A 25,115-nucleotide genomic window follows, 5' to 3' on the forward strand; every position below is an offset into this window, starting at 1 on the left:
GTGTGATCGACTCATTAGAGAGTTCTTCCACACTTTGTCACTCTGTCAACACCTGTTGCATGTTGGTGGGACTTTATTGCTTTTGATTGTTCATTTCTTCTTTCATCCTCTTGCCCGATGAATCAAAACAAACGAGAGAATAAGAATCAAGCCATGCATATTACAGAAAGAATAGTATTGATATATAATATATTTGATCCCAAAGTTTGACAAAAGTTAATAATTTTGTTTCAGCATTAACGCACTAATAAGATAACTATAAGGAAAAAATTAACAAATTTGGAGGCTTGACCTGAGGCCTGAGGTTTCTAACTAAAGATCAGCTGTCCAGCAGCATTACAGAAATAATGAATAATGAAAAGCCTCAAACGCTTTTTGAGCCATAATATTCCTAATTTAATTTTATAGTTGTTCTCTTTGTCATAAATGCGCACACCCTAAGATGGTCTTTTCTCAATCCTGTTTGTCTCTCATTCAGCCCTGAGAGTGAGAACAATCCAAACAAACTCTGGGTGATCATTGGCCTGAGTTTATAAGGGTATACTGCTTATAATAGGGGTTTAATTTTGTATTAGAGCAAATAGTATTGATTCATCCATCTATTTTAAAATGCATATGATTAGGAAAGACACCAAAGTATGTAGATAAACTGAAAACAGCTTTACAATGCAAAAATTGCAGAGATGAGATAAGAAACAATAAATCCAGGAAGAACAGTGTTTGAGACATTCATACAAATTGTTGCTAAAATAGGATTTAACATCTCTCTTAAAGAGAAAGTCAAATACACAAGCAGAGTGTTTAGGAGATTTGCTCCTTTAATTAAAATATAATCTGAAAAAATGTTCTACAAAGTGAAATTTTATGATTCCACCTTAAGCAGGACTGAGATCAGTCAGACCATATTGCATAAGTTAAAAAACCGTGATTTAGTATTTAATATCACGGCCAGACAGTCAGATGTCAAACAATTTGATATCATCTTAAAGTTATTAAAGCTTAGCCTTTGTTGTTATTAGGAGATATTAACTTGACTTTAGCTGCTCTAAATTTCCTCTGCCTCAGGTCATCAATTCTATAGTCAATAGTTATCACCAATATATAGATTCAAACTAAACCATTTGACTATTTAACTAAATCATTTAACTATTTAACTGCAGCACATCTATGAAACAATTAATATGCTAACTTAATGAAGCAGCAAAGTGCTTCATATAAGTTTAAATAAATTAGGGCATTGGGAGAATAGCAACAGGACAGCTGCAGCAAAGACTGAGCCATAACAAGACAAGTCAAGGTTTGTTTTTATGGCGCATTTAAAAACAGTGAGCAGAGTGCAACTTGGTTAGCCAAAATAACGATCTATGCAGACACAGACTTAATTTGGCTGAAGCTATCCCTATTATGCATTATTTAACCTACTATTTTATATGATATATAATATATGACCTATATATGAATGTTTTCAGGTTTTCCCACATGAGGCCTGGACGGGGAGAAAATACCCATAGCTTTTTTGGGACACTATGAGGACTTGTGTGAATGTGGGAAAAAAGTTTGGTTGCTAAGCGACAGCCATGGTGAGTGGGGGCTGAGGAGATCCCAAAAGGGGAGTTCCCAAAGGGGGAACTAACGGCTTGGGGGACAAGGGCAACCTGAGGGGGGAGGAGAAGGACACCAATAGGTGGCGTGATGGAAATTCAAACTGTGCTGACTCAGTGCCTGTGGTTGAAAGAAAAAGGATATGAATGGGATGAATGAAATGTTCTGTAAATAGGTGTTATGGGTCATCGGAAGACGTTTCATTAGAGATGACCAGAAAGTTTTAATCTACTACACTAAATCGATCAATCAATCAGACGTTATTTATATAGCACTTCTCATCCAAGACAAAGAGCTTAAAGATAAAACAAAGCAGTGAAACCCAAGGCCTCATACAGACACATACACACTCACATATAAAGCCACGCACACACACACACGCCACACATACTGGAAGGAAAATCAGAAGCAGGGACCACAATATGATCCTCAAAGAAAAATAAAGGATGAATTATGATATATGAAGAAATAAAATGAACCTATGTTTTTCAGTTAGAACCGGAAACAACTTAATGCTGATCCTCAACTGTCTGTGTACGGCTCAGCATCAAAAAACACAGCCACTGGTAAGAATTAAACAACAATATTACTAACTAACAAGTAAGAATAAAGCAGATTATGCTGAAATTTTATTTTTTACGCTCTGACCTGATTTAAGAGAGGACAGACAATATTTATCCTAAACAAGTTAATCAGTTAGTCATTGGAAAAATGTCTGCTTTCTTGATGCTGTGCTGCTCCCAAGATGAAATCTAACCACAAATATTTCTGTCCTGCAGCAAACAACAACACAGGAGGAGAAACTGCAGTGGAGCAGTGTGGCAATTAATTAACAATTAATCATGGTTTACTAAAACTTCTCAAAGTTTCCCAAAAAATTCTGTGTGTGTTTGTATCTTCTTTTGCATTAAGACTTCCTGGACCTGGAAAAGGAAGACATGGAATCAAACTCATAATATGAAGACCACTGTTTGTATACTTAGACCCCAATGAAAACAGGAGGTTTGCTTGAGCAAACCCAGAAATGCAATATATGTTTGTCAGCTGTTGTCTGTCATTTGTTGTCCTAACCTGTGTTGTCTGGTGTTGAGTGTTGTTTGTGTGTTGTCATGATCCCAAAACTGTCTAAATGATTTTCCACAGCAGAATAAATGGATAATACAGAAGATCTCATGAATGCTGGACAGCAACTTGGTGACAATTCTGGTGTTGTCCTAAAAAGAAGGATTATACCAACTGGGTTGATGTTGATCGTGATGATGTGTTCACTAGATAATTTGAAATTTTTTCACAGCACAATAAGGAGATGACACTGAATTTCTCATTAGGGCTGCACAGCAGCTTGATGACTATTCTACTTCCTAAAACCAAGGGTTATACAAACTAGCCAGTTGTTTTCTTTTGGTTTATGTTTATTTTATGATTTTTTATTTTTTATTTTCAGTTATTTTCTTTATTTTGGTTTTGTTTTGATTTGAGGTCCATATGAAAAATAAATAAATGATGAATTGGGCATTAAAATTGAACCTTTCAAAGAGAGATGCCCCAAGTATAGAAATACAGTGCAAATGATATTTTGCACTACTGCGCTGCGAGGTTTGCTAATATTATTCCACAGATTCATAACCACTACAGGACGTACGGCCGGAGGACTCATAAGCTTGAGTTCTGGGAGGCTTTGCCCATCATGCCAAGATGATGGTGGAGAACTACACAACAAAATTATCCCAAAAGAAAATTAGTTAGGGAGGGGATGCTGAATATCCCTCAAGGAAGCGATGTACTGGTAACCTCTCCTTCCAAGATTAGTACCGGATCAGAATGCTGAACAGACGTTCAGCCATGAGGAAAACCGAGCACCGACAGGATTGGACCACAAGAGACCACACGACTCGTCATGTGGTCATCTAAGAAAGATATATAATTTAAAAGAAAAGTTAATCATAATTGTTCAAGAGGCTAATATACTCATATAGTCGAGCCTTGGTTAAATTTATATGTGTTGTGTTTCATTTTTTAAAGTGTTTAGCTGATTCCTCTTAAAGGGTGATAATGAATCATTTTTTAGAATGTCAATTGCCAGTGGGGTGACTCGGCTGTTTGGAGCGGGACCTTAGACTTTGAACGGTAGTAAGTTGGTCGGTCGCCAAGTTCAACTAGGGGCCATAGGTGAATTTTTCCCAGTTCAGCCATCGGGTTTTCGCTCCTATTCGCTGCAAACGGTGGACGAGCCTGCTGGAAATGTTAATTGCCTTATACAATGTTTGAGTGTCAGTAGTATAGAAATGATATGAACATTTTTGATTAATCAGTGTTGTGTTGTTATGGTACTTATGGGGGAGCAAGGCCTTGCTAGCCACATAAGGTTTTAGGCCATAATGAACAAAGAGTCCAAACAGACAATGGGTTCGGGGCCACATACACACAATACATATAACAAATTACTTTTTTCCACATATAATCTAGTAAGAAATGTGCTCATTTGCGGAATCATTATCAGTTGAGTAAAAGAAGGTTTTAAACTTACTAGAAAAGAGTCTCTATTTCTAGAAACTTGATGATACTCCTGATGTAGAAAGGTTTTTGCTAACGCATCACAATTATTTCTAAATGTGCTTATTTGCAGAGTTATAATCAGTGACTTATGAAGGTCTTAACCCTCTCGGAAAGAGTTTCTGTTCTGAGTAAAATGATGGAATAGTCCTGATTTGAAAGTGTAGCTTAAGCATTAGAATTATGTTTACTATTTCCATGCCTGTGCAATGAAGACTTGCTTGCTGCTTTAATTGCAATGATGAACAGCTTTCACATAAGCTTACATAATAACACATGAAGTCACATCAAAAGGGGGATGACAGACGTCTCCTAACTGGTTGTGCTACATCTCAAAAGGTAAGTGGCTCTTGCAGTTTGGGGGGTGACTGCTAAAGTCTTGCTACTGCTAATACAGATGTGACACAATACAGAAGATTACATTCCTACCTCAGTTATTTAACTGAATTAGTTGAAATGATAAAATCACTTCAAAAGGGGGATTGTTAATTGTAAATTGGCTTTGTTCTTAGACATTATGAATGAAATAAGTCTCAGTACTATTCCATTATGACCTAAAGTGAGCCAGGAGTAGAAAGACAAAACAATTAGGAAAGCCTGGGAAAGCAAGGGCAGATTCACACACACACATTGTTTTGGGCTGATCCAGAGAATATGACGAAGCATGTTGAACCTACTCATGTCCAATCATACTCGGTCGAATGTGAGTCCAACCTATGAGACTATAAATAAACATGATACCCGGAAATCAGGGCCCAGTCTGACAGACTTCCTGCGGGAGCTCTGTTCCACTGAGCCCAGCGCTGATATGCTTTGACGTGTGACCAAATAAAGACTTCATTTTCACTTGAATTACTTCGGTCCGTTCTTGAGCCTCCTACTAAAAGAACCGAATCTAACAACATCCAGCTGATGAGTTTCAGTCACGGAGGACGAACGTCTTAGAAAGGGACCTGGCATTTAAAAGAGCCATTTGAACCCTTCGCTCCTGATCCGGAGGAGAAGCCGTGCAGTGCAGCCGATGCAGGTTGTCAGAGTTTACTCCACCTCTCGAGCCCCGCCTCCTCTATGTCCAGCAGCTCCACATCAGCTGATCGAGCTGGGTAGACCAGGGTAAACAGGAAGGAGGTTCCGCTGCTGGTGTAGCAGTGAAGATAAAGCCTGCATATATATTTCTATTTTCTTATTTTCATGTCATGTAAGATGCCACATTTTCTTTTATGTTGGTGTTTATTTCACCAAAATCCTATCCCTTGTATGTAGTTTTGTTCATTTGCTGGTATTGGGAGTTTTGCTGTCTTTTTTTGTTATAGCGCCCTCTGGTGGCGTGCGTGACCTATGTCTTGTTTTACTCGCGTCCCCTCTCCAGTCACTAGCAAGCTGAGCTGGGAGAGGTACGTATTTCACGGAGCTCCAAAGTGTATTAATTAATCCGTGTGTTGCAATGCCACTTCAATTGCATTTTTCGTTTCTCAATGTAATATAATGATAAGTTGTAGGTAAAAACTGTTGTCATGAGTGTTTTGTTTTGCTTGGAAAGTGAACTTTGAGAGCACAAGTTAGCTATCAAGCTAACCACCTCGTTTTAGGCACTGACTAGCCTTTTGTCCTCGGACTTGGCGCCTGTATATTTACCGTGCTGTGTTTTTATGTTAGGCGGGTTGGACAACGTGTGACACGTGCCTTATCTCCCATGTGTGCTCTCTCCTTTCTTTTTGAAGGTATGTGTACTCCCAATGCCGGTGAACTGTTTTGAGTATGTTTATATGTTTATGTTGTAATGAAAGGCTGCATTTTGGTTATTATTATGAAGTAGCTTTACTATAGGAGTTTTGTTATAAGGCATGTTTCAGCCTATGAATATATATATATTGTGATCGAAGTGCATTATTTTAATGCAGGAGTTTTATTTTTCTGTATACAGTAGTTTTACACTGTTGTATTTTGTTTTATTGAGTCACTAGCAAGCTGAGCTGGGAGAGGCGGGTTGGACAACGTGTGACACGTGCCTTATCTCCCATGTGTGCTCTTTCCTTTCTTTTTGAAGGAAAATAAAGAAAATTGCTGAGGAATAGTACATTATTAGTGTCTCTTCTTTGGCACCGGAACACAACGCAGGGGATAGCCGGGACAGCAGTGCGTTCCGGCTACACTGGCAAAGTAGATCCACTTTACGAAGGTAATAATCACCGATGTGATTTGTAGTTTTATCCTTAAGCTAGGTACGGAGCTTAACACGCATGCCTGCGCGTGTCCCACGAGCCCGACCTCGTCTCCTACGGGTCCTTCTCCAAGGGAGAAAAGCCGGCTCCCGGCGAAGCAACTCCTCTGGCATCGATGAAAAAGGTTGATGACGCGTAGTAGTCCTCGATTCATCGCCAACAGGACTAAACTTTCCGATTGTGTCTCGGATGTCTAAAAGGGCCTGGCGCTCATACACCAGTGAGGATTTAGATTCAGTCACTAGCAAAGACACCACTGTTAAAGCAACAAACAATACATACGAGACAGGAACAGAGACAGAGAGATGGCATGCCACAACAGTCGGCGCCATCTTTTCTAGCACATTCCTCATTCCTTTTTTAGCTTCCACGCATGCCTGTATCACTGTGCTCCCCGACAGCACAGAAATACAAGCCTCCGTCTGCTGGCAGCAGGTTCTTCACTGTGAACGTCCCAGTGTGAGCGTCGGGCTTTGTGACTGAGAACTTCTCTTTGCCAAAATCCCCAAAGTCATGCTGACTTTTTCCTGCTGTTGTGAAGACGATCAGTTTCATGGCTTCTCCTGGCAGCTGTCTGTACCAGTACATCTGCAATAGTTACTAAGGAATTATCTGTGATCAGGTTTCAGTGTTTCTGAAAGAGTCTCGGTCGTTCTAAATTTTCTAAAGTGAAACTTTGGCCTTTGGACTTGTGTTCAGACTAAACAAATCATTTGAAGAGAGGAACTCAGGATGGCACATTTTATACAATTTTCTGGTATCTATAATTCAAAGAATTGTACATTTCTTTTTGAAAAAATCTGGATAGATTAAATAAAAAAAACTTATCCTTCAGCCATTTTTTTCATTTTTGTTTTAAAGATATTAACAACCATCAAAGTACATCAAATTGTTGATAAAATCTTGGTTGAGAGTCTTTGTTGAGTCAGTGGCTCCCTGCAGGTGTTCAGGAGCTTAAACGTCTCGTCTGTGAGTGGAACAGATGAAAGGCTTTTTGCATTGACTTTTGGGGAATCTGCAGCACTGTGTCGACTGGCTGCACAGAAATACACAGCACTGTCGTTCAGCTGAAGATCAGAAATGGTGAGGCTTGATTGTTTGCGACCATCTCCATCGAAGTTGAAACCTTAAGTTATAATAATGAGAATCAAATGATGTTTGTGTGCTTTTTTCTAAGAACAAAGTCCAGCCCATGATTCAGTAGCTTGTAGACTCACCTGGAGCAGCAGTAACTTGATGGAATTCTTTTCTGTGGGACATTATCAGTCTCACCATTGTGGAGGAACTCTGACCCATTCTTCTTGTCAGCATTGCTTCAGTTAGTTGAGCTTTTGGCCATTGGGTTCCACACAGTTCTCTTCAGTGCAGAGAAGTTATTAGAAAATGTTTTTGTTTTTAATTCCACAGCATTTCAATCAGACTAAGGTCTGGACTTGCAACACCTTGACTCTGACAGCTGAATGTTTTCTGATGGCAGTCTGCATGACCTTATCAGCCTCTCACATCTCTGTGCAGGAACTTTGGCAGACTCTTCTTCTCCTACATGGCTTTTGTTCCTTGAGGTTTGCAGCATTCATTCATGCACAGCTCTCTTAAGGTCCCACACCGGCATTTCATCAGGTTGAGGTCGGACATGTCAGAGAATTCAAAGTAATCCTTACTGAATCTCTCTGAAGAACTCTGACATCGTTGGTTCCTCTGCGCTTTGTGTCAGTCCCATTAGACCCCACTGGATCAGATATTTATCCTCAGAGCTGTAGTTGGTACCAACAGATATCTTACTGTACAAATGTACACAGCTCAGAGACATGGGAGATTTCACATGCTAACAATAAATGACAGTGCTGTGTTTCTGTATGGCAGCAACGCAGTTTTGATGAGAAGACAGCAGGTGAGAACAGTTCGTGGGGGAATACTGTCAGCATTCAAGTGGCATTTCTAATAATCAGCCTTAGACATGTGTTTCATTTCATGAAATGCAGATTGAACTGATCCAGATAACAATTAATCAGGAGTGAGAGGCTGTCTTTAGCTCAGCTTAAGTGCTGAGTCTGGTGCTGTTGTGAAAAAGGATGCCCTCTGCTCCTCTGAACTCTCCTGCGATGTCATCCAATGTGCGGCCTTTTGTCTCAGGGAGGCAAATCCAGGTGAGGGTGAAGTGGAGCAGAACCACAGCCATAAAAAGGATCATCCAGCAGGAACATCCTGCCTCAGAGTGATACAGAAACACTTGTGCATGTATCTGTTACTTCAGGATCCGACTACTGTCATTTTCTATTATTGGATTGTCCTAAAAACGCTCTGAAAAACCTCCAGCTGATCCAAAATGCTGCAGCCAGAGTTCTGGTGAGAACTAACAGCAGAGATCATATTTCTCCAGTTTTAGCTTCTCTTCATTGGCTCCCTGTTAAATCCAGAATAGAATTTAAGATACTGCTTCTCACATATAAAGCTCCTAATGACCGAGCTCCTTCATACCTTCAAGATCTGATAGTTTGATGTATTCTAAAGAGCGAACTTTGCTCTCAGGGTGCAGCTTTACTACGGATGGCCGCCCTCCCTGAGTCTGCTTCTGCCAGAGGTTTCTTCCTGGTAAACGGGAGTTTGATCTGTCTGCTATCGCCTCGTGCTCGCTTAGCATGAAGAGAAGTTTTGATGGGATCTGTTGGTTTGACATTTGTTGTGATTTGGTGCTATCAAACTGAATTGAACTAAATTGCAGACTACATGCAGTTAAACATAAAGCCTTGTTAAAATGAGAAATTCTTTTGTATCTGCTTTATTCCCAATTGAAAGATGCTGGTTTTGAGATCAAGGTTCAGAGGTTTGCAGCTCTGACTGATGTGTTGCAGGTTTCTCCAGCAGATGGCTCCCTGACATCTGTCCAGCTGCTGGGGACTAAGTGTCAAAGCAGGAGGTGGATTTTATCCTCGTCATCACGCACAGAGGTGGATATGAGGATGTTGATGTGCACGACAGCAGAAAACAACTTCCTGAGCTAAGTATGGAGCTTGTGAGGGAACAAAAGTTGGTGCTAACTGTGTTTTTACTACAATTGTGACCAATGCTGTGACACTTTTACTTTCTTGAAGGTTTCATCGTTTACACAAGCAAAGCCTGACTAACACTGACCACTAAAGCAACAGCGTGCCACTAAGTGTCGTCAGAAGAGATCAGTACATTTTGAACTCCTTTATGAGCATCATTACACAGTTTTAAGCTGAACTTATTCATGTTTGTTGGTTTTGTATTCTAAACGTGTTGATTTGAAAGACAATTCATGAGGTATATTCTCGCATCCTCTGATGTCATTGAAACAGAAGTATTGAAGGTTTCAGCTCCTGAGAACATCAGGAACTGTTACACTCTGCTTTATGACAGAAAACTTGGAAAGGCTTATTAGAAAACTACATGTTGGGGGTAAAACTACATTTTGGGGGTAAATCCAGTAAACCTTTCCTGCTGATTCTGCTTGTGTCATCATCATCAACAAAATAGCCTCTTAGTTGAAAGTACTGAGCATTAATGACATGATGTGATGTTCACTTTGCACCACAGGGGGTCGTTCAACATGACACGCGTCTCACTCTGCTGATTAAATGGCAACATTTGAGTGGAACAATTATCCTAATTTAACACAGAACACGACCACAGACAACATATCTGTTGTTCAGCCTCCAGCAGCAAACATCTGCTCAGACACAGACTGCTGCTCAAAGGAAATCTTCCAGCCTGCTGTTTCACTTCCCCTCACTGCTCTGCTGGCATTCCTGCAGATTATGCTGACATGCTGTTTGAAGGTCCTCAGTGCACTGAAACCATCATTTTGTGAATATGCTTTAGTGAACAACCACTGATGATCTATATTACAGATGTGACAGGCAGTTTCTCTGCAGCAGTCAGCCATAAGAAGATCAGGATGTTACCCTGCAATCTAACACATATGTTCTACTCTTGTTCATTACTTTCTCGCTTCTGGCAGAACTATTTTCATACCATGTCAAAAATAATTTTGACGATCATAAAGGTTTCTCCCCATGTCGCTATATTTGGGCTCCCGGAAGACCACAACCGCTTTACTTCCAAGCAGCTAGATATCATAGCCTTCACTTCATTAGCTTGACGCCATCTTCTTCTTCTCTGGAAGTCAACTAAAGCTCCCTCCAGCTCTCAGTGGCTTAATGATACTATGTCTTTTTTAAAGCTAGAGAAGATCAGATATTCAGTGAAAGGTAACTCTGACAAATTCTACAAGTGGCTTCCTTTTTTAACTTTTTTTCATTCTCTTCAATCTATGCCCCCTGATTGATGGACCCCCACTCGCTCTCTCCTTCTCTTTCCTCTCTTTTTCCTTTTCTGTCTTTTGTCCTCCTTTTTATTTATACTGAGCAGCTTACACATACATGTACATATTACACTTATTATACTTATTAAATTGCTATATATAGATGTCCTTAACTGTTAGTTAAATAGCCCCCCACAATTGTGTATTGTTCTGGAATTGTTGTGAAAAAAAAGAAAAAAAAAACACTGGAGGAGGTAGACTGTATGCTTTTTTTTTTAACTCATCAAGATGCACATTATTTTGACTCTATCGACATTCCAATGTGCCTTACCTCCCAATAAATATATATATATATATATAAAAATAAAAAAAATCAGGATGTTGATGCTCAAACTTTCAGATGTTAAGTTACAGTCCATTCCATTTTTGACCTTTAAAAGCTGGATCATCAGGAAATGTTCTGCTGACTCTATGAAGTACCACGTGCAATCAGTTTAAATGTGCGTTCATAAACACATCTGTTCCAATGATGCTTCTACATGCAGAAATAGACTGAAAGTAAAACATTGCACTGCAGTGTGACTCGGTATAAAGACATTTGTGTTTATTGAAGGATCCCACTGTTTCTTTTTCTGAAGAAAACATCAAGTGTATTGGGTTGATTACCATATCTGAGAGTGCTGATTTCTACTTTGGTTTACATTTTACGGTTTACACTTTTACACTTTACAAACATTTTTATTTTTGCACCACACTTGCAGTTACTTGTAGCATTTTAGTATTTTAGTATTGTCTTTGTTGTCCCAGCTGTTCTTTGTTGTTGCTGTTTGTTTGCACTGAAAACTTCTCGAGAAACGTGATTTCATTGCACTGTGTACTGTGTATATGGCTGGAATGACAATAAACCCTCTTAAATCTTGAATTTTTAAATGTGGCTCATATACAGAGATAGAATAATCATTTTCTCAATTTATTTATGCTGATCTTTTTTCAGGAGCCCGATGTTTGATAGAGTTTGAATTTGCATGTGTTTTCCTGTTTGTTCTGAAATAAAAAAAGGATTTCAAACAGATCAAGCTTTGCCGGAGAAGATTTCAGGAACTCACATGTCAGACACAGCGTGTTTCTGTGGTTGCTCTGCAGATGCTGCTCCCCGTTTATGTGACTGCATCGTTTTAACAACAAACCTGTTTTTCAAAGAAACTGATGGAACAAGAACAAGAGTTTTCCTCAATGTGAGTCGCACTAAGTGCTTGAAAAATAAGACTCAGATATTGTGGGACACTGCAGAGGCAGTAATTAGGTTAACTGCTGAGCTTTGCTTCTCATATAGTTGTTACAGTTTGTGCTTTTTGTTGTTTTCAACATGAAGAGGGAAAATACACTGAAACCTGAGTGTTTTTCTTTGCTAAGCCTTTAAAAGTGTTGCTGACCTTATCGTTTTTACATTTTCGGATGTTCAATGTGCTTTTCAGTTGCTGTTTTTGCTCAGTGAAGGACGTCGGGTTTTACTTGTATTTGAAAAAGTGCCGTTATAAATAAAGCTGAGTTGTGACGGTTGGCGGATGGGTGGCGTGAATACGGGCAGCTGTGTTTAAACTGCCACAGAATTCATTTCATGTTTGTTCTCTGCATCAGCATGAAACATTTAGTAACAAATTCCTGCCCCAGATCTCAGTAAACAGCTGCTGTTTGTCATAGAACTCAGACACATGTTCGCTTTTTAGCTTGGGTTGTCACGGAAACGGAAGTTTTTCCAACTGTTAGCTCAGAGATGTGTGTGTGTGGGTGCTGGTGCACACATGCAGGTGCACGCAGACAGCCGGAGGTTGTGGTGAAGTGGAAGGTTTCACCTCCGTGCTTTCTCAGCACAGAGAAGGAGCTGCAGGCTGCTCTGTGACCACATCCTGTCCTCTGCTGTCGCTCTCTGCTCCTCTGCAGCTTTCACACCCCACTTAATCTTCCTCTTCAACAACAGCTCTGACCTTCTTCTCCAAACACATGAGGACCCTAAACATCTGTTGTTATGTTACAGTAAAAGAAATGAACTTATCTTTTTAGAGAAAAGTTGAACATTTAAAATGAACCTGCTTTAATTAGGCTAAAAACACATTTCAGGATCCAAAGCATGTGGGTAGAACATTACTCACAAGTAAGAAGAACAAGAATAAATTCCAATCCTGTGAGTTTATTGGAAAGCCTGCCTAATGACTCACTTAAACCGACATGAAGAACTTTCCTGAGCTGAGATGTTTCAACATTGTGTTCTGAAAATGAAACAGATTTCTCAGAATAAGAGTCAGATAAGCCTGCAGCTAAAAATATCTGACTCTATCTCTGGAACAAGTCATGTTCAGTGTAGGATGATAGACTGTTGATGCCAGAGTCAAAAATATTAACTTGCAGGTGTTTATTTAGAAGGAGCATTCATTGGAAATAGTTGAAGGAAAACACAGCCAATGATGCAGGAAACAAAAGCTTTTATACTGTAAGAAGAATGTGCACATAGTTCCTCTGTATTAGCAGGATTTGAGCAACTCTCACATGAATGCAAAGCCACAGCAACACACAAACAGTGTGTTCTGTGTTGTACAGATTTGATTTACAGACAGCAGAGTAATCCATCTCCTGCTGAGTGTAGATCCAGGCCTCAGTTCAGTTTTCACTTCTTCTGTTTTCCTGCTGAACTCTGCAACACAAAGACGAGACATATCGTCCTTTCAGTCATCAGATTTCATTCATTCGCATATTTAAGTCCTTTAATCTCAAAGCAGGTTTTATGTAGAAGACAGTGAATGCTAAAATAAGCAGGGTGTAAGCTGGATAACTCATGTAAGCTGCGGTTCATGTTTAACCAACCTGAAGCTTCCACACCAAAAAACTAACAAAGGCTCCGTAGATGCAGCTCTTCACCATAAAAACACCGTAGGAGAGTTTGGCGCTCTGTGTGACCCTCAGATATTTCTCTGCAGGGAGGTCAAAGAGGAAACATCAGTTAGTGGAGACTGATGATCAGTGCAGCAAAGTTCACGGCAGTTTAAACTGTTAACATCACACTCAGTGGACAAAGGAAAACATTTACCTCTTGACATGCCTCCATCTGAACCACCTGATGAAGAATAAAACCAATTCAGTCAATGAGAGATATTTTCTCATGGCATAAAGATTCAGATTAGCTCATACCTGTAGGTATCATACCTGTTTCACCATTAATTGAATGAGAATGTTCAGTGGTTTTATTTCCATCGAAGAATGTGACGTTGCAGGTGAATTGATTGTCAGGTTGAAACCAGGCATCAGCAGGGACCCTCAGCCTGCTGGTGATTCTGTAGAAGTCTCCTTCTCGCACGGCAGCGCTGTCCGTCGCCACACCTTCATTTTGTCCAACTCCACTGACTGTCCAGGACACATTGACATGGTCTGGGTAGAAACCAGTGGCCACACAGACCAGGGTCTTCTTCCTTTTCTGGTCTTTTTTGTTTCTGCACTCTTTGTGTGAAGGTGGAAGAACTTTGACTGATGGGGCTTTGGGACTACGTCCTGATTCTGAAAGTCAGAGAAAAGAATTTATTCAGATTCCAGTCAGAGCTGCATTGTTAAAAGCTTCAAACCCACAAAGCAGTTTTATAGCTAGAGACGAGAAGACAGTGTGCTCATAACCCTTCCGTATGTTAGAACCAGTGAACATCAGTTGTTTTCATCATAGAAATGTTTCTTTGAGTTAATTACTGTAATGATCTCACCCAGAACTGTTAGCTTGGTTCCTTCTCCACAAGCAGCAGGATAACTGCCAGAGCACACTGCTGACTCACATGGAAAAGCTGACCCCTACCTTCTATTTAATCTGGCTGCCCTATCAAACAATCAGCATTTATTCTTTGTAAAGTTCTATTTAGGAAGTGAAATAATGCTATTTTGCAAATGACACACCGTTGCATCTTGTGAGCACTTTTAGTCTTCATTGCAAACTTCCTTCTTTAAGTGAATGGATTAAGTAACACAATAGTTGAACAGGAATAACAAAGTCTGGGGCCTGAGCCAAATGTTGCCTTTTTCCACTGAACTAAGGGATTTACACGTCTGTACAGACTTTAACACTTTTTACAACTTTTAGAGGCATCTTTCTTTTTCTTTCACAGGTTTTTAAGATTTTCTTCCAGAGTTCTGACAACATACCAGCATAACAATCCTAAAATAGTACAGCAGAATATTATTTACCCGACAATCCTTTAGCAGATTTAGGTTGCAGAAAGAGCTGAAGAAGCGTGAGATTTGATCCTTTTCTTACCCAGTACAGTCAGTTTGGTGCCTCTGCCAAAGTAAACAGGCTCGTAGCTGTTCACACTGATAAACAGCTGCATAAAAAACTGCTGAAGTTTCAGCGCTGAGAGCTGCAGACTGTCTTTGTGCTCTTTTACAGAGACTCCAAAACAAGACATGTTCTAAATCCATGCTTTTCCAAAGCCTGATCAGTTTACAGCCATTTTAAAGAGTGATCGAAGTTCAGTTTAAGTCAGAATCAATGATTTTCCATTATTTCTGTCAGTGCATTCCATTAGCAGATACTGAAAATCTTTCCTGTCTTACCTGAAACGGTGAGTTTAGTTCCAGCTCCAAAGTGAGCTTCTGACTGTGAATTCACAGTGTTTCACAGAGCTGATAAGAACTGACTGAGAGAGGAAGAATCTGGGCGTAGAGCCAGATGTTTTACAGCTGCAGCACTTTTACTGAAGAACTCTCATTTTTACTGAACAAATAAACATGTGCATTTTGAGTCCTACACTTTGCTGACTGCCATCATATCAAAGGTCTATTAATTCTGTTGTGAATGTGGCTGACAGCTCTGACACACAGAGAGCCAAAGAGTGGAGCTCAGCTCAGTTTGTTTGTTGGAAGTTTTCTTACCTACAACAGTGAGTTTAGTTCCAGCTCCAAAGAAAGCCTCGCTGCTGGAGCACAGAGACTCTCAACTGGAACAAAAACTCTTCCTGCTGCCTCTGACACTTTAAACCAGCTTTTTCACCATTTCACATCTCACCAGTTTGACTTCATCTACTTCAGAAGTTGTGATGTATTCAAAGTTTCAGAAGCATCGAATTGTTCCTCCAGAACATTTAATAAACTTCAAGGTGTTTTCTTACCTAAAACAGTTAATCTGGTTCCTCCACCAAAGTAAGCCTCTGAAGCACCAGAGTCACAGTGCACATGATCAGTGCTGAAAACAGCTCATCAGCTGATTTGACTTTACTTCTTTGCTTTCTGCTTTTATAATAAACAGAACTTCCATCTGAATGAAAAATAATCCACCAGCTGCTGATCTATATTCATTTTTTACAAGCTGTTTATGACCCACACAACATCTCTCTCAATGAGAAACCTGCTTGGTTTTGACATATTCTATTTGTATGATAAGAAATTTGGAGGTTTTACTTACCAAGAACAGTCAGTTTTGTTCCCTGACCGAAAAAAGCTTCGTACTGACACAGCGTCTACGCTTCAGAACAAAAAGCACTGAAGTGAAACTCCAATGAGCTCAGGGACACTGAGTTTGTTAAATGTCCCTTCAATAGAACATTCTACCACTTAACTTTTTACAGACTTAATACACAACGTGCATCTTACCTAAAACAGTCAACTTTGTTCCTGCACCGAAGAAAGCTTCATTAACACCAGAGCCACAGTGCACATGATCTGTGCTGAAAACAGCCCAAGATGCTGCTTTTCTTCATCTCCTGTTTAGTTTAGTAATAAATCCAACTTTCACTTAAAACAGTCAGTTGCGTCCTGTATTTACAAGAGCTGAAAACATCTGAATCTGCAGTGTGTTAATCTTTGTTTTAGCTCACAAAGAACTGCTTTGTCCTAAGACAGAGTTTAGGCATCAGGACAAAAAGCATTGAGCAGCACCTTCAATATTCTTGATTGAAGGCATATATATTTACAAAACACTCCAAAAGAAGTACTAATTTTAACTTGATTCGGTTTCTTACCTAAAACAGTCAACTTTGTTCCTGCACCGAAGAAAGCTTCATTAACACCAGAGCCACAGTGCACATAATCTGTGCTGAAAACAGCCCAAGATGCTGCTTTTACATTGCTTCTTTGTGTTTCGGCTGCCTTTTAGTGGTTTTCATTTGGACCATCATTTTCATTTCACACTTTTCTAAATCTACAACCAACATTTGTTTCATTACAATCTGCTTTTTGCAAGTTTGGTGCAACACTAAAACTTTTCTCCTCTTCACACCAGCTGCTGTAACTTATTTATTACATGTGAGTTCATGAGAAGACTTTCAGATGTCTTACTTACCCAGAACAGTCAGTTTTGTTCCCTGTCCGAAATAAGCTTCAGTGTTGGCACAGAGCTGCAGCATAATATCAAAAAGCCCTGAGCTGGACTTAAACTATAGATACCAATGGATGTGATGGCTGTTTCTGCACTGATTCAGTTTAAGATCTTGTTTCATCAGTTTAGTTTGAATCATCCTTCACTCACCTAAAACAGTGAGTTTTGTTCCTTTTCCAAAGTAAGCTTCGTTGTTGTTGTCACAGTGCAGCAATACTGAGCAAGAACCTCTTTCTCTCCCTGATTTATCTCTGAAAAGTCTTTACTGATGCTTCTGTCTATGCTAAGGCTAACTAACCAAAGTGTAATCCATCAAAACACAGTATTAAAGTGAAATATTTACCTAAAACTGTCAGTTTGGTTCCTTGGCCAAAGTAAGCAGGCTCCGCGTTGGTCACAGTGTTCAGAGTTCAGCTCAATAATGCAGATTCTTTTAACACAACAGCTTTTTCCTTCACCTTCATTCCACCTTTTCCACCAGTTTAAGCCTAATACAGTGAACAGAACTTGTAAGAGCTCCAACTTACCCAAAACAGTGAGTTTTGTTCCTTTTCCAAAGTAAGCTTCTGCTCCAGAGTCACACTGAAAATCTCTTCCAGCAAAAAGTCCCCAAACTGTCCAGAATCCTCCTGTTCAGACACACTCTGATAATCCAGAGGATAAAGAGGCTTTAAACATTCAGGCTGAACTTCATCATGTCAACATTTGTTTTGTTTTTGTCAAGATGAGCAAAGCAAACTTCCAAATGTTCCACATATGAACTGCAAGATCTTCAAAAACTTCCTTCTGATGAAATATCTCCATATAAAGTGACTAATCAATGGCCAACTGTTCCCCCATCCTACGCACCTTCAGATGAACCATGTTTCTGCTCTGTTAAGCATCCTAAGTTGCATGTAGCCGTCTACACAATGGAAGTTAATGGAAGGAGGTTTTTGTACGGCGGCTCTATGGGATTGTATCACCGTGCCCCCTGTCCCCACGGTGAAAAAGCATCATACAAAAACCTTGTGTCTCTTTGGCTCTCTCCTCTCTGCCTCCCCCACCCAGCTTCTCCTTATCTCAGCCTCCATCTGTGTGTGTGTAGGTGTGTGTGTGTGAGAGCAGCTGTGCAGGTCGGGCCGACTGATGTCTGAACGCGCTCCAACCTGACTGCTGCTATTTCTGTGGCAGCTAAAAAAAGAAGAGAGAACAGAGGAAGGAAAAGGGAAGCTGCTTTTTGTTGCTGTTTGTTTAGCTGCTCAGAGGAAGTGACATCTCTGCTGGTCACAGCTCTTCATCCAATCAGTTGTCAGGGTGGGACAGGCGCTCACACATGTGACACAAACTGTAGGTGGTCTTTTAAATGCCTCTGTCTGTCAGATGCATAAACCTTTCTAAATTTAAAGCAGAAAATTCTGTCCTGAGTAAAAGTCTTGCCTTTCTTTCTGGCTAAATGACAAAGTGTAAAATGTAAGGTAGCCTCTCTTTGACAGTGATGAGTAAACACACATTTTTCTTTTCTTTTTCTGCTGTCAGACTTCAGCTAACATAGGACTGTTTTTGTCCTTACACCCTTTGTTTAGGTCCACATAGGTCCAATCCCAGTTCTTCCCAGATTTGATTGGATTCCCATAATATTAGAATGAATTGTATATGAATAAACTGAAATGAAATGTGCTATTACATTTAACAATGTTGCCACTGTGCATAATTTCTCACTTTGTGCTGAATCCATCAATAACCAATATGTGCTCATGTCAAAGTTCATATTTTCTTTAATTGAAGAACCTGACAGGTCACCAAAGTTGAATGGTTTTAGTTTTTCATAAAAACTGACTAAAAGTACAGCTTTACTACAGTAAAGCTTTGATCAATATTGAAAATGAGTTTGTATCTCGTGATATAATCTGTGATTTGGAAGAATATCTGAAGCTAAAGTTTAACCGTACAATAATGATAAAGGTTTATGTCCCTTAACTGTTACTGAAGTAAAGTAACTCTGCTGTGAGGTCATTAAACACGACATCATTTATTTATCTTCAGAACATTTAGCGGATTTGATCTGCATGGCTCCTCCTTTTTGCATGCTGACATTATTTTCCTTTCACCAACAGTACCCAGTGTGATCCTGTAGAGGTCAGCGTATGATAACTTCTTAAAGTTGATCCACTTTTACCTTGTCGGGCTGCTCACAGAATCAAATTATTCATGAAGCTGCAGATTGATTTCAGTGACACAGATGAAACACTGTGCAGAGCAGTAATGTCACATGGGATGCAGAAACCTAACCCATTAACACCTGCTCTTTTATCTGAACACATCAGCTTTATGGGCTTTCAGAAACCACACAAAACCACGGAGAGACAGCTCTCCTGCTTTTAATGAATGTGCTCTTTTACGTGGACTTATATCATGGTGTGTGTTTTAACATCACTAAAGTTAGTAGCCAACATGTTTCTTATGTCAACATAATCCTGCCCGGAGCACTTCGTCTACTCATTTCTTCTTCTTTGCTTTCTCCTGAGGGGACTATGTGGGAGAAGGATGTCATGACATCCTCATGACATCTGGCCTAGTTACATCTTGTGCTCGGCTCATACGAATATGGGTAAAAGGTAGGATGGGCTGTTTACATTTAGGGCAGACGCTCGGCGTCGCAGAAAGAGATTGAGACCGGATGACGCATGCATGTTATGATTAAACCAGTATAAAGTTGGTTCACAGTATGAAGACGGTGGACATTTTGTAACATTCTGTATGCACATTTGCTGTGACGGTTTGTTCAATAAATTCCCCAATGGACTGCTGACCGACAGCGTACTCGTCTCTAATTTCTCCACAACATAATGGTGACCCCGAGTGCGTGAGATTTTGGCAGCTGGAGCCCGACGGGATGCGTCCTCTGTGCGCCGACAGCCGAGATCAGTCGTTAAGCCTGCAGGTACGACATATTTTTTCCTCTTTTTTCTGAAAGCGGCGGTGTCTGTTGGTGGTGTACAGGTTACGGGCCTCCGACAGCTCCACAAATTTAAAAGAACACGGGAGAAGGACGAGTATATTCGGTAAGCATCTCATTGTTACCTCTGCGCAGGGGGGCTGTTGAAATTGTTTGGGAAATTTTGGGCCAAGAGGAGCCATATGTTTGAATTGGGATAAAAATTGGGTAAACAGCAGCTGATGTGAGTTGTAAAGCAGACAGCTGTGGTCAGTTGGTCTGGCTTGTGTTGTTGTATTTTTGTGGTAATTAAGAAGGACTAGTCGCTGCGTTCCGGCAAATGGTGAATCGGGTGAATTCAAACTGGATTAATTAATAGCTTTGAAGAAGCGGGCAGGTTGTTGAGCAATCGTCAATAGTACCTCTTGCATCCTATCAGCCATCCTTCAATGCATTGGGGGGAGGAACACTGACGGGAGTACGGGGTACACTAGACTCATTAAACATACGTGAAAATTATTTTCACTAGTCAAGGAGTAAAACGAATACTGATAATTGATTGACTGGCGAACATTAAAGTTCAACGATTGAATCAATCAGGCTTTCAAAAAAAACTCTGAAATGAAAAAATCCAGTTCTATGAGCACATTTTAAGTATATATGTTTATATCATTTTATATATCTGCTTAGGACTCTTTGGAGTTATCCGAGACCTCAGTATAAAGACATTTTGAGAAGAAAATTCAAATTCGTTTATGAAATTGGCCACAGGAGATTATATTAAGAGGTCACAGCGAGGCTGGTAAAGTACACGTCAGCATCTGTTGCTTTGGTCAAGAAACCATATCACAAGGCTTGTAGGGAAAACACATTGGCCCTCATTTATCAAACTTGCTTAAGACGAAAAACGTGCGTAGGTCGTGTGTACGTTCTTTTCTGCGCAAAGGTTGGCATTTATCAAATCCATCGTGAGCGCAGGAAAGATGAAATCGCCACGACAGGTCTGAGGCCGTGTACGCACTTTTCCATTTTGACTTGCGGTGACTGCAATACAGCAGCGTCACTAGTGCGTGCTCAGGAGTCGCAACAAATCCCTAGGTTAAAATTACAGACTTATCACTTTAAAGAAGGCCCATGTTTTATTTGACTTCAACATAAATATAAACATAAACGCAAATTAAATAAATTAAACAAGTACAACTCCGTAATTGGAAGAGTGATGGCTCATTATTCAACCGTGCACCCTCACACCGAACAAGAGAGGCGCTTTAACACTGCGCATACGCGCACGCGTGCCACTGTGGAGAGGTGGGCTCCTATAGCTGGATCTGTCTCTCGGCTGCGGGGGGAACCCTATACGCCCGAAAAGGTATGCAATATTATTATAGCATGCGGGGATCTCCATAACATTGCCCAAAAAAATGGAGTGCCATTTCCAGGTGTACATCCAGAGGACCCCGCACCCAGAGATCCCTACCACCAGCCTGCACAGCCAAGAGCACTCAGGAGGAGAGAGGAACTTATTCAGCGATTCTGACTTTTGGTAAGCATTCTGTTATTCAAGGAAAAAAGAAAGGAGAACAACGATTTCTTTCAGCATTTATTCTGTGACTTCAGTGTTTCATTTATGTATTTCAATGTACTGTCGATAGATTGCATGGTGTGTGTTAAAGCCATCATCCACTTCACGATCTCTGTTTGTCTTTCTAGGACCTCTGTGGTTAACACGGCTGGCCGGTGTGACGCTGCAGACCGGGGGGGGCAGAGGCAGGCAGACGCTTCGGATGTTGACGGGGCCGCGTATTCGTCGCGCGGGTCAGGTTGCCCGGATGCCACTTCGGATTCATCTGTGAATGAAAAATATTAGTTTGGTTAGGAACCTCATTTGTGTTGAAAATTAAAGCAACTGTTTTATTTAAACGTCTTGGGTGTGCAATCATTCTTACCATTCTCGAGCTTTAGCATATGGGCGCATCAGTGTGAAGTTTCCCTGGCACGCCCGATGAGGACGTAGCTCCGATCAGGCCAGCCACCCTCTCCTGCAAGGCACTCAAATCCAAACCTGGATTCCCCCCCCCCCCCGCCCCCCCCCGCCCCCCCCCCGTCCCCCCCGTCCCCCCCCCCCCTGTTTGTGACATGCTGCATCGGAGAGCTGCGACCTTCTTTTTTGGCCAATTTCATATCGGACCACTTCTTCCTGATCTTACTGGAGAAAGATTTAATTTAATCTGGAGTTTATCACATTTTATTGACCATCACAGTAGGGGAAAATACATAACTTGTCCGGTCTGCGATTTACATCGCCAACGCTGTTGACAGCTGGGACGGCTGTCAACGCTGTTGGCAGCGTTTCTTTGCCGCCTTTCGTCTATCCATGTCGCAAACTCTAGAGGTGCGGCCTCTCAACCCCCTTTTGTAGAAGGCGTGGTTAGGATCATTACGATGGATTTCAGCCACCGGATTTATCAACAGCCGCTCGGTTTTAGGATGGGATTGGTGTGGTACGCATGTTCTGTAAATCTCACTTGAGCCTCTGCGTACGACGAGTTCTCCGCTCATATCTACGATGCTTTCTACGACGGCTTGATAAATGAGGGCCATTTTGTATTCCATATATTGCCGACACCAACATCTCCTGAAAAATTAAAAGTCTAAATGAAAGAAATTGATAATTTAAAAATGTGAAGATTTGAACGGTGACTGACAAAACTTTGATCGACTGACTTGGTGTGAGTGCGTGGGACCGGTCTCTGTTTGTCTGTCAATGTGTGTGTCAATGTGTGTGAAATCCTGCTGTTTTATGTGAATCTAAAAAAGAAGAAAAGAAAAAGGTTCTGACTCATATCATCCCTTGACTTTTGAGTAGTCGTAGTATTTTAAGTTACACTCAGATTTGCTTCATTGTCATAATTTGCTTCATTGTTATAATTTGCTTCATTGTCATAATTTGCTTCAATGTTATAATTTGCTTCATTGTTATAGTTGCCACACTAATAACTTGGGGAGATAAGGTGTTGTTGCAGTAATGTGCTGTGATTTTTAAACGCTGGGTGTTGATTTCTTTAAGAGTGTGAATTTTGGTTGAGTGCATCTTATTATTATTGAATTATTGAATATCGCTGTGATTGGTGTTAAGTTTCTAAAGTTCTATTTTCAACGGACTTGTTGAAGGTGTTTGGATTTCAGGGGGAGGGCGAGGTGCTGCGCGCTCACGTGGCTGGTGAGGAGGCGCGCCTCTGTCCTTGACAGTTTTCTGCTGCTTCAAATGTTCGTGTGTGATCACACTTTCTTTCCTTGTGTCTTCCAGGGGCAATTTATGGTTGAACTGTAATAATTATTAGTTTTATTTAGGTAATGTGCTAATTGCAGAGTTGTTATCAGTCGAGTAAAGGTTGGTTTCGCAATTCCTAAGGGAGAGTTTCTGTCCTTAGGCCATTGATTCATCACGTCGTTCGACGTGAATGTGACATTCCTGATAAAGAAAGTTTTTCGCTTATGCATTGTTCCTGTATCTTGTGGTCTGTATTTTCTCTGTTCACAGCGCGTTAAAGTGTATTTCTTTCTCTTCCCTAACAAACGCCATTTTGAGGTGAAGAATAGTGCAACTGTTATTTCTGTGTTGTTTGGTTTGTATTTTTTTCCCTGTCCAGCTGGAAAGTTTGTATTTCTTCCTCCTTTTTAACTTGTTACAAAGTGTGACAAACGCCATTTTGAGTTTGGGTGTGGCTCAATTGTTATGTCTGGTTCAATTGTTATGTTTGGGAGGAGTTAGTAGCAGCCTGGGAAGTAGACTAAGTGGTGTGTTCATATTTGATTGGTTACAATTCACGTGGTTCACTGGAGGCGGGCTTAGAGGTGTGTTCATATTTTATTGGTTAGAAGTTACGTGTCTTAGACGTGTTTCATTGGAGGTAGATTTAGAGGTGTGTTCAGATCTCATTGGTCAAAATTGACGTAGCTGGGATGTGCATTGTATAATCTAGGATTGGTGGAGAGACATTGTGTTTGGATTGGAAACATCCGGGTGTGAGCAAAGATTGGGGCAGCGCCAAGCCTGAGTCACTTTAAACAGAGTAAGCATTAACTGAGCTTTCGATTAGCAATAAAGTAGCATTGATTAGCATTGGTTAGCAATCAATACCATTAAGTAGCAACAACTAGCATCGTCTAGCATAAATTAGCATTGATTAGCAATCAATAGCATTGATTAGCAATAACTAGCATTGTCTAGCATAACTCGGCATTGATTAGTATTGATTAGCAATAAGTAGCATTCGAGTAGCATAATTAGCATTATATTAGCATTGGTCAACAAGGGAGCTAGTATTGATTAGCAATAGTTAGCATTGGTTAGCATTATTAGCATTATTTGCATTATTAGCATTTGTTAGCATTTCGTTAGCCATAATTAGCATTGATCAGGAAAACAATTAGCGTGGATTAGCAATAGCAATAAGGCAAATATTGGTTTAAATCTTAATTAGCAATAGGTTAGCATTTATTAGCAACAGCTAGGAAGCCAACATCAAGTGGCATTGACAATAGCATTAACAATAAGCTAATAAGAACCTAACTACAAACTAGGAATCAAAATAGCAACGAGCTAAATTAGCTTAACAGTAGCATTGATAATATCCAATCCAATAATTAGCTGCATCTAAGCTAAATTTACCGGGGAATAAATGAGCATTAGAGTTAAATAATTAGTTAATTTAAATTGATCTTCAAAAGTTGTTTGGGAAAAAAAAAAGGGGGGGGGGGGGGTAATAATAATTAGTATTCCCGGTTCTAGGGAACTAACTAGGTGAAACGATGGATGTAACACCAACAATAATCGTTAGCGCCAGGCATCCAGGACGTTACAAAGACATTCAAAAATTATCTCAAAAATGGGAAAAAAGAACCAAAAATATGTTCCCACCCTGGCCAAAGGATGGCACTTTCGATGTAGCTGTCTGTGAAGTTATGGAACAAAGAATCAACGATCACAAATCAAAAACAAAAGCAAAAAGAGACAGAAAAAGAGGGAGCTTGAATTAGAAATTTTGCATTTCTTTGAAACTGAAGGTCGTCGTTACAGAAGGAATTTGAAGGAAGGCGTAGCCATACTGAGGGGGGAACAGCCGGTAGTGGAGAAGGTCAAGCAGCATGAGTCTGCAGGACTATATCCAACACTGTCAGGGGTGATGA

General features: G+C 40.4%; 1 protein-coding gene and 1 long non-coding RNA gene across 2 annotated transcripts in view; one reads left to right on the top strand and one right to left on the bottom strand.

Annotated features, from left to right (window-relative positions):
* Window positions 1-5,718: 5,718 nt before the first annotated feature.
* LOC142366223 (uncharacterized) lies at window positions 5,719-12,089 on the top strand. Its single transcript, XR_012766749.1, has 3 exons — window positions 5,719-5,876; window positions 9,230-9,379; window positions 9,470-12,089. It is a non-coding gene; the product is annotated as an uncharacterized LOC142366223 (long non-coding RNA).
* Window positions 12,090-13,048: 959 nt separating this feature from the next.
* Window positions 13,049-25,115, bottom strand: part of LOC142402526 (M1-specific T cell receptor beta chain-like) — a 46,258-nt gene continuing 34,191 nt past the window's right edge. The window contains exons 4-8 of the mRNA XM_075488052.1: window positions 17,536-17,574; window positions 13,861-14,208; window positions 13,745-13,771; window positions 13,522-13,628; window positions 13,049-13,351 (exon numbers count right to left, since the gene is read on the bottom strand). Coding sequence (XP_075344167.1) covers window positions 13,325-13,351; window positions 13,522-13,628; window positions 13,745-13,771; window positions 13,861-14,208; window positions 17,536-17,574 — 548 coding nt within the window. The 3' untranslated portion in view covers window positions 13,049-13,324. The remainder of the gene's footprint in view (window positions 13,352-13,521; window positions 13,629-13,744; window positions 13,772-13,860; window positions 14,209-17,535; window positions 17,575-25,115) is intronic.

This window comes from Odontesthes bonariensis, chromosome 17 (genome assembly GCF_027942865.1).
Source record: "Odontesthes bonariensis isolate fOdoBon6 chromosome 17, fOdoBon6.hap1, whole genome shotgun sequence".
In the NCBI taxonomy this organism is placed as follows: Eukaryota; Metazoa; Chordata; class Actinopteri; order Atheriniformes; family Atherinopsidae; genus Odontesthes; species Odontesthes bonariensis.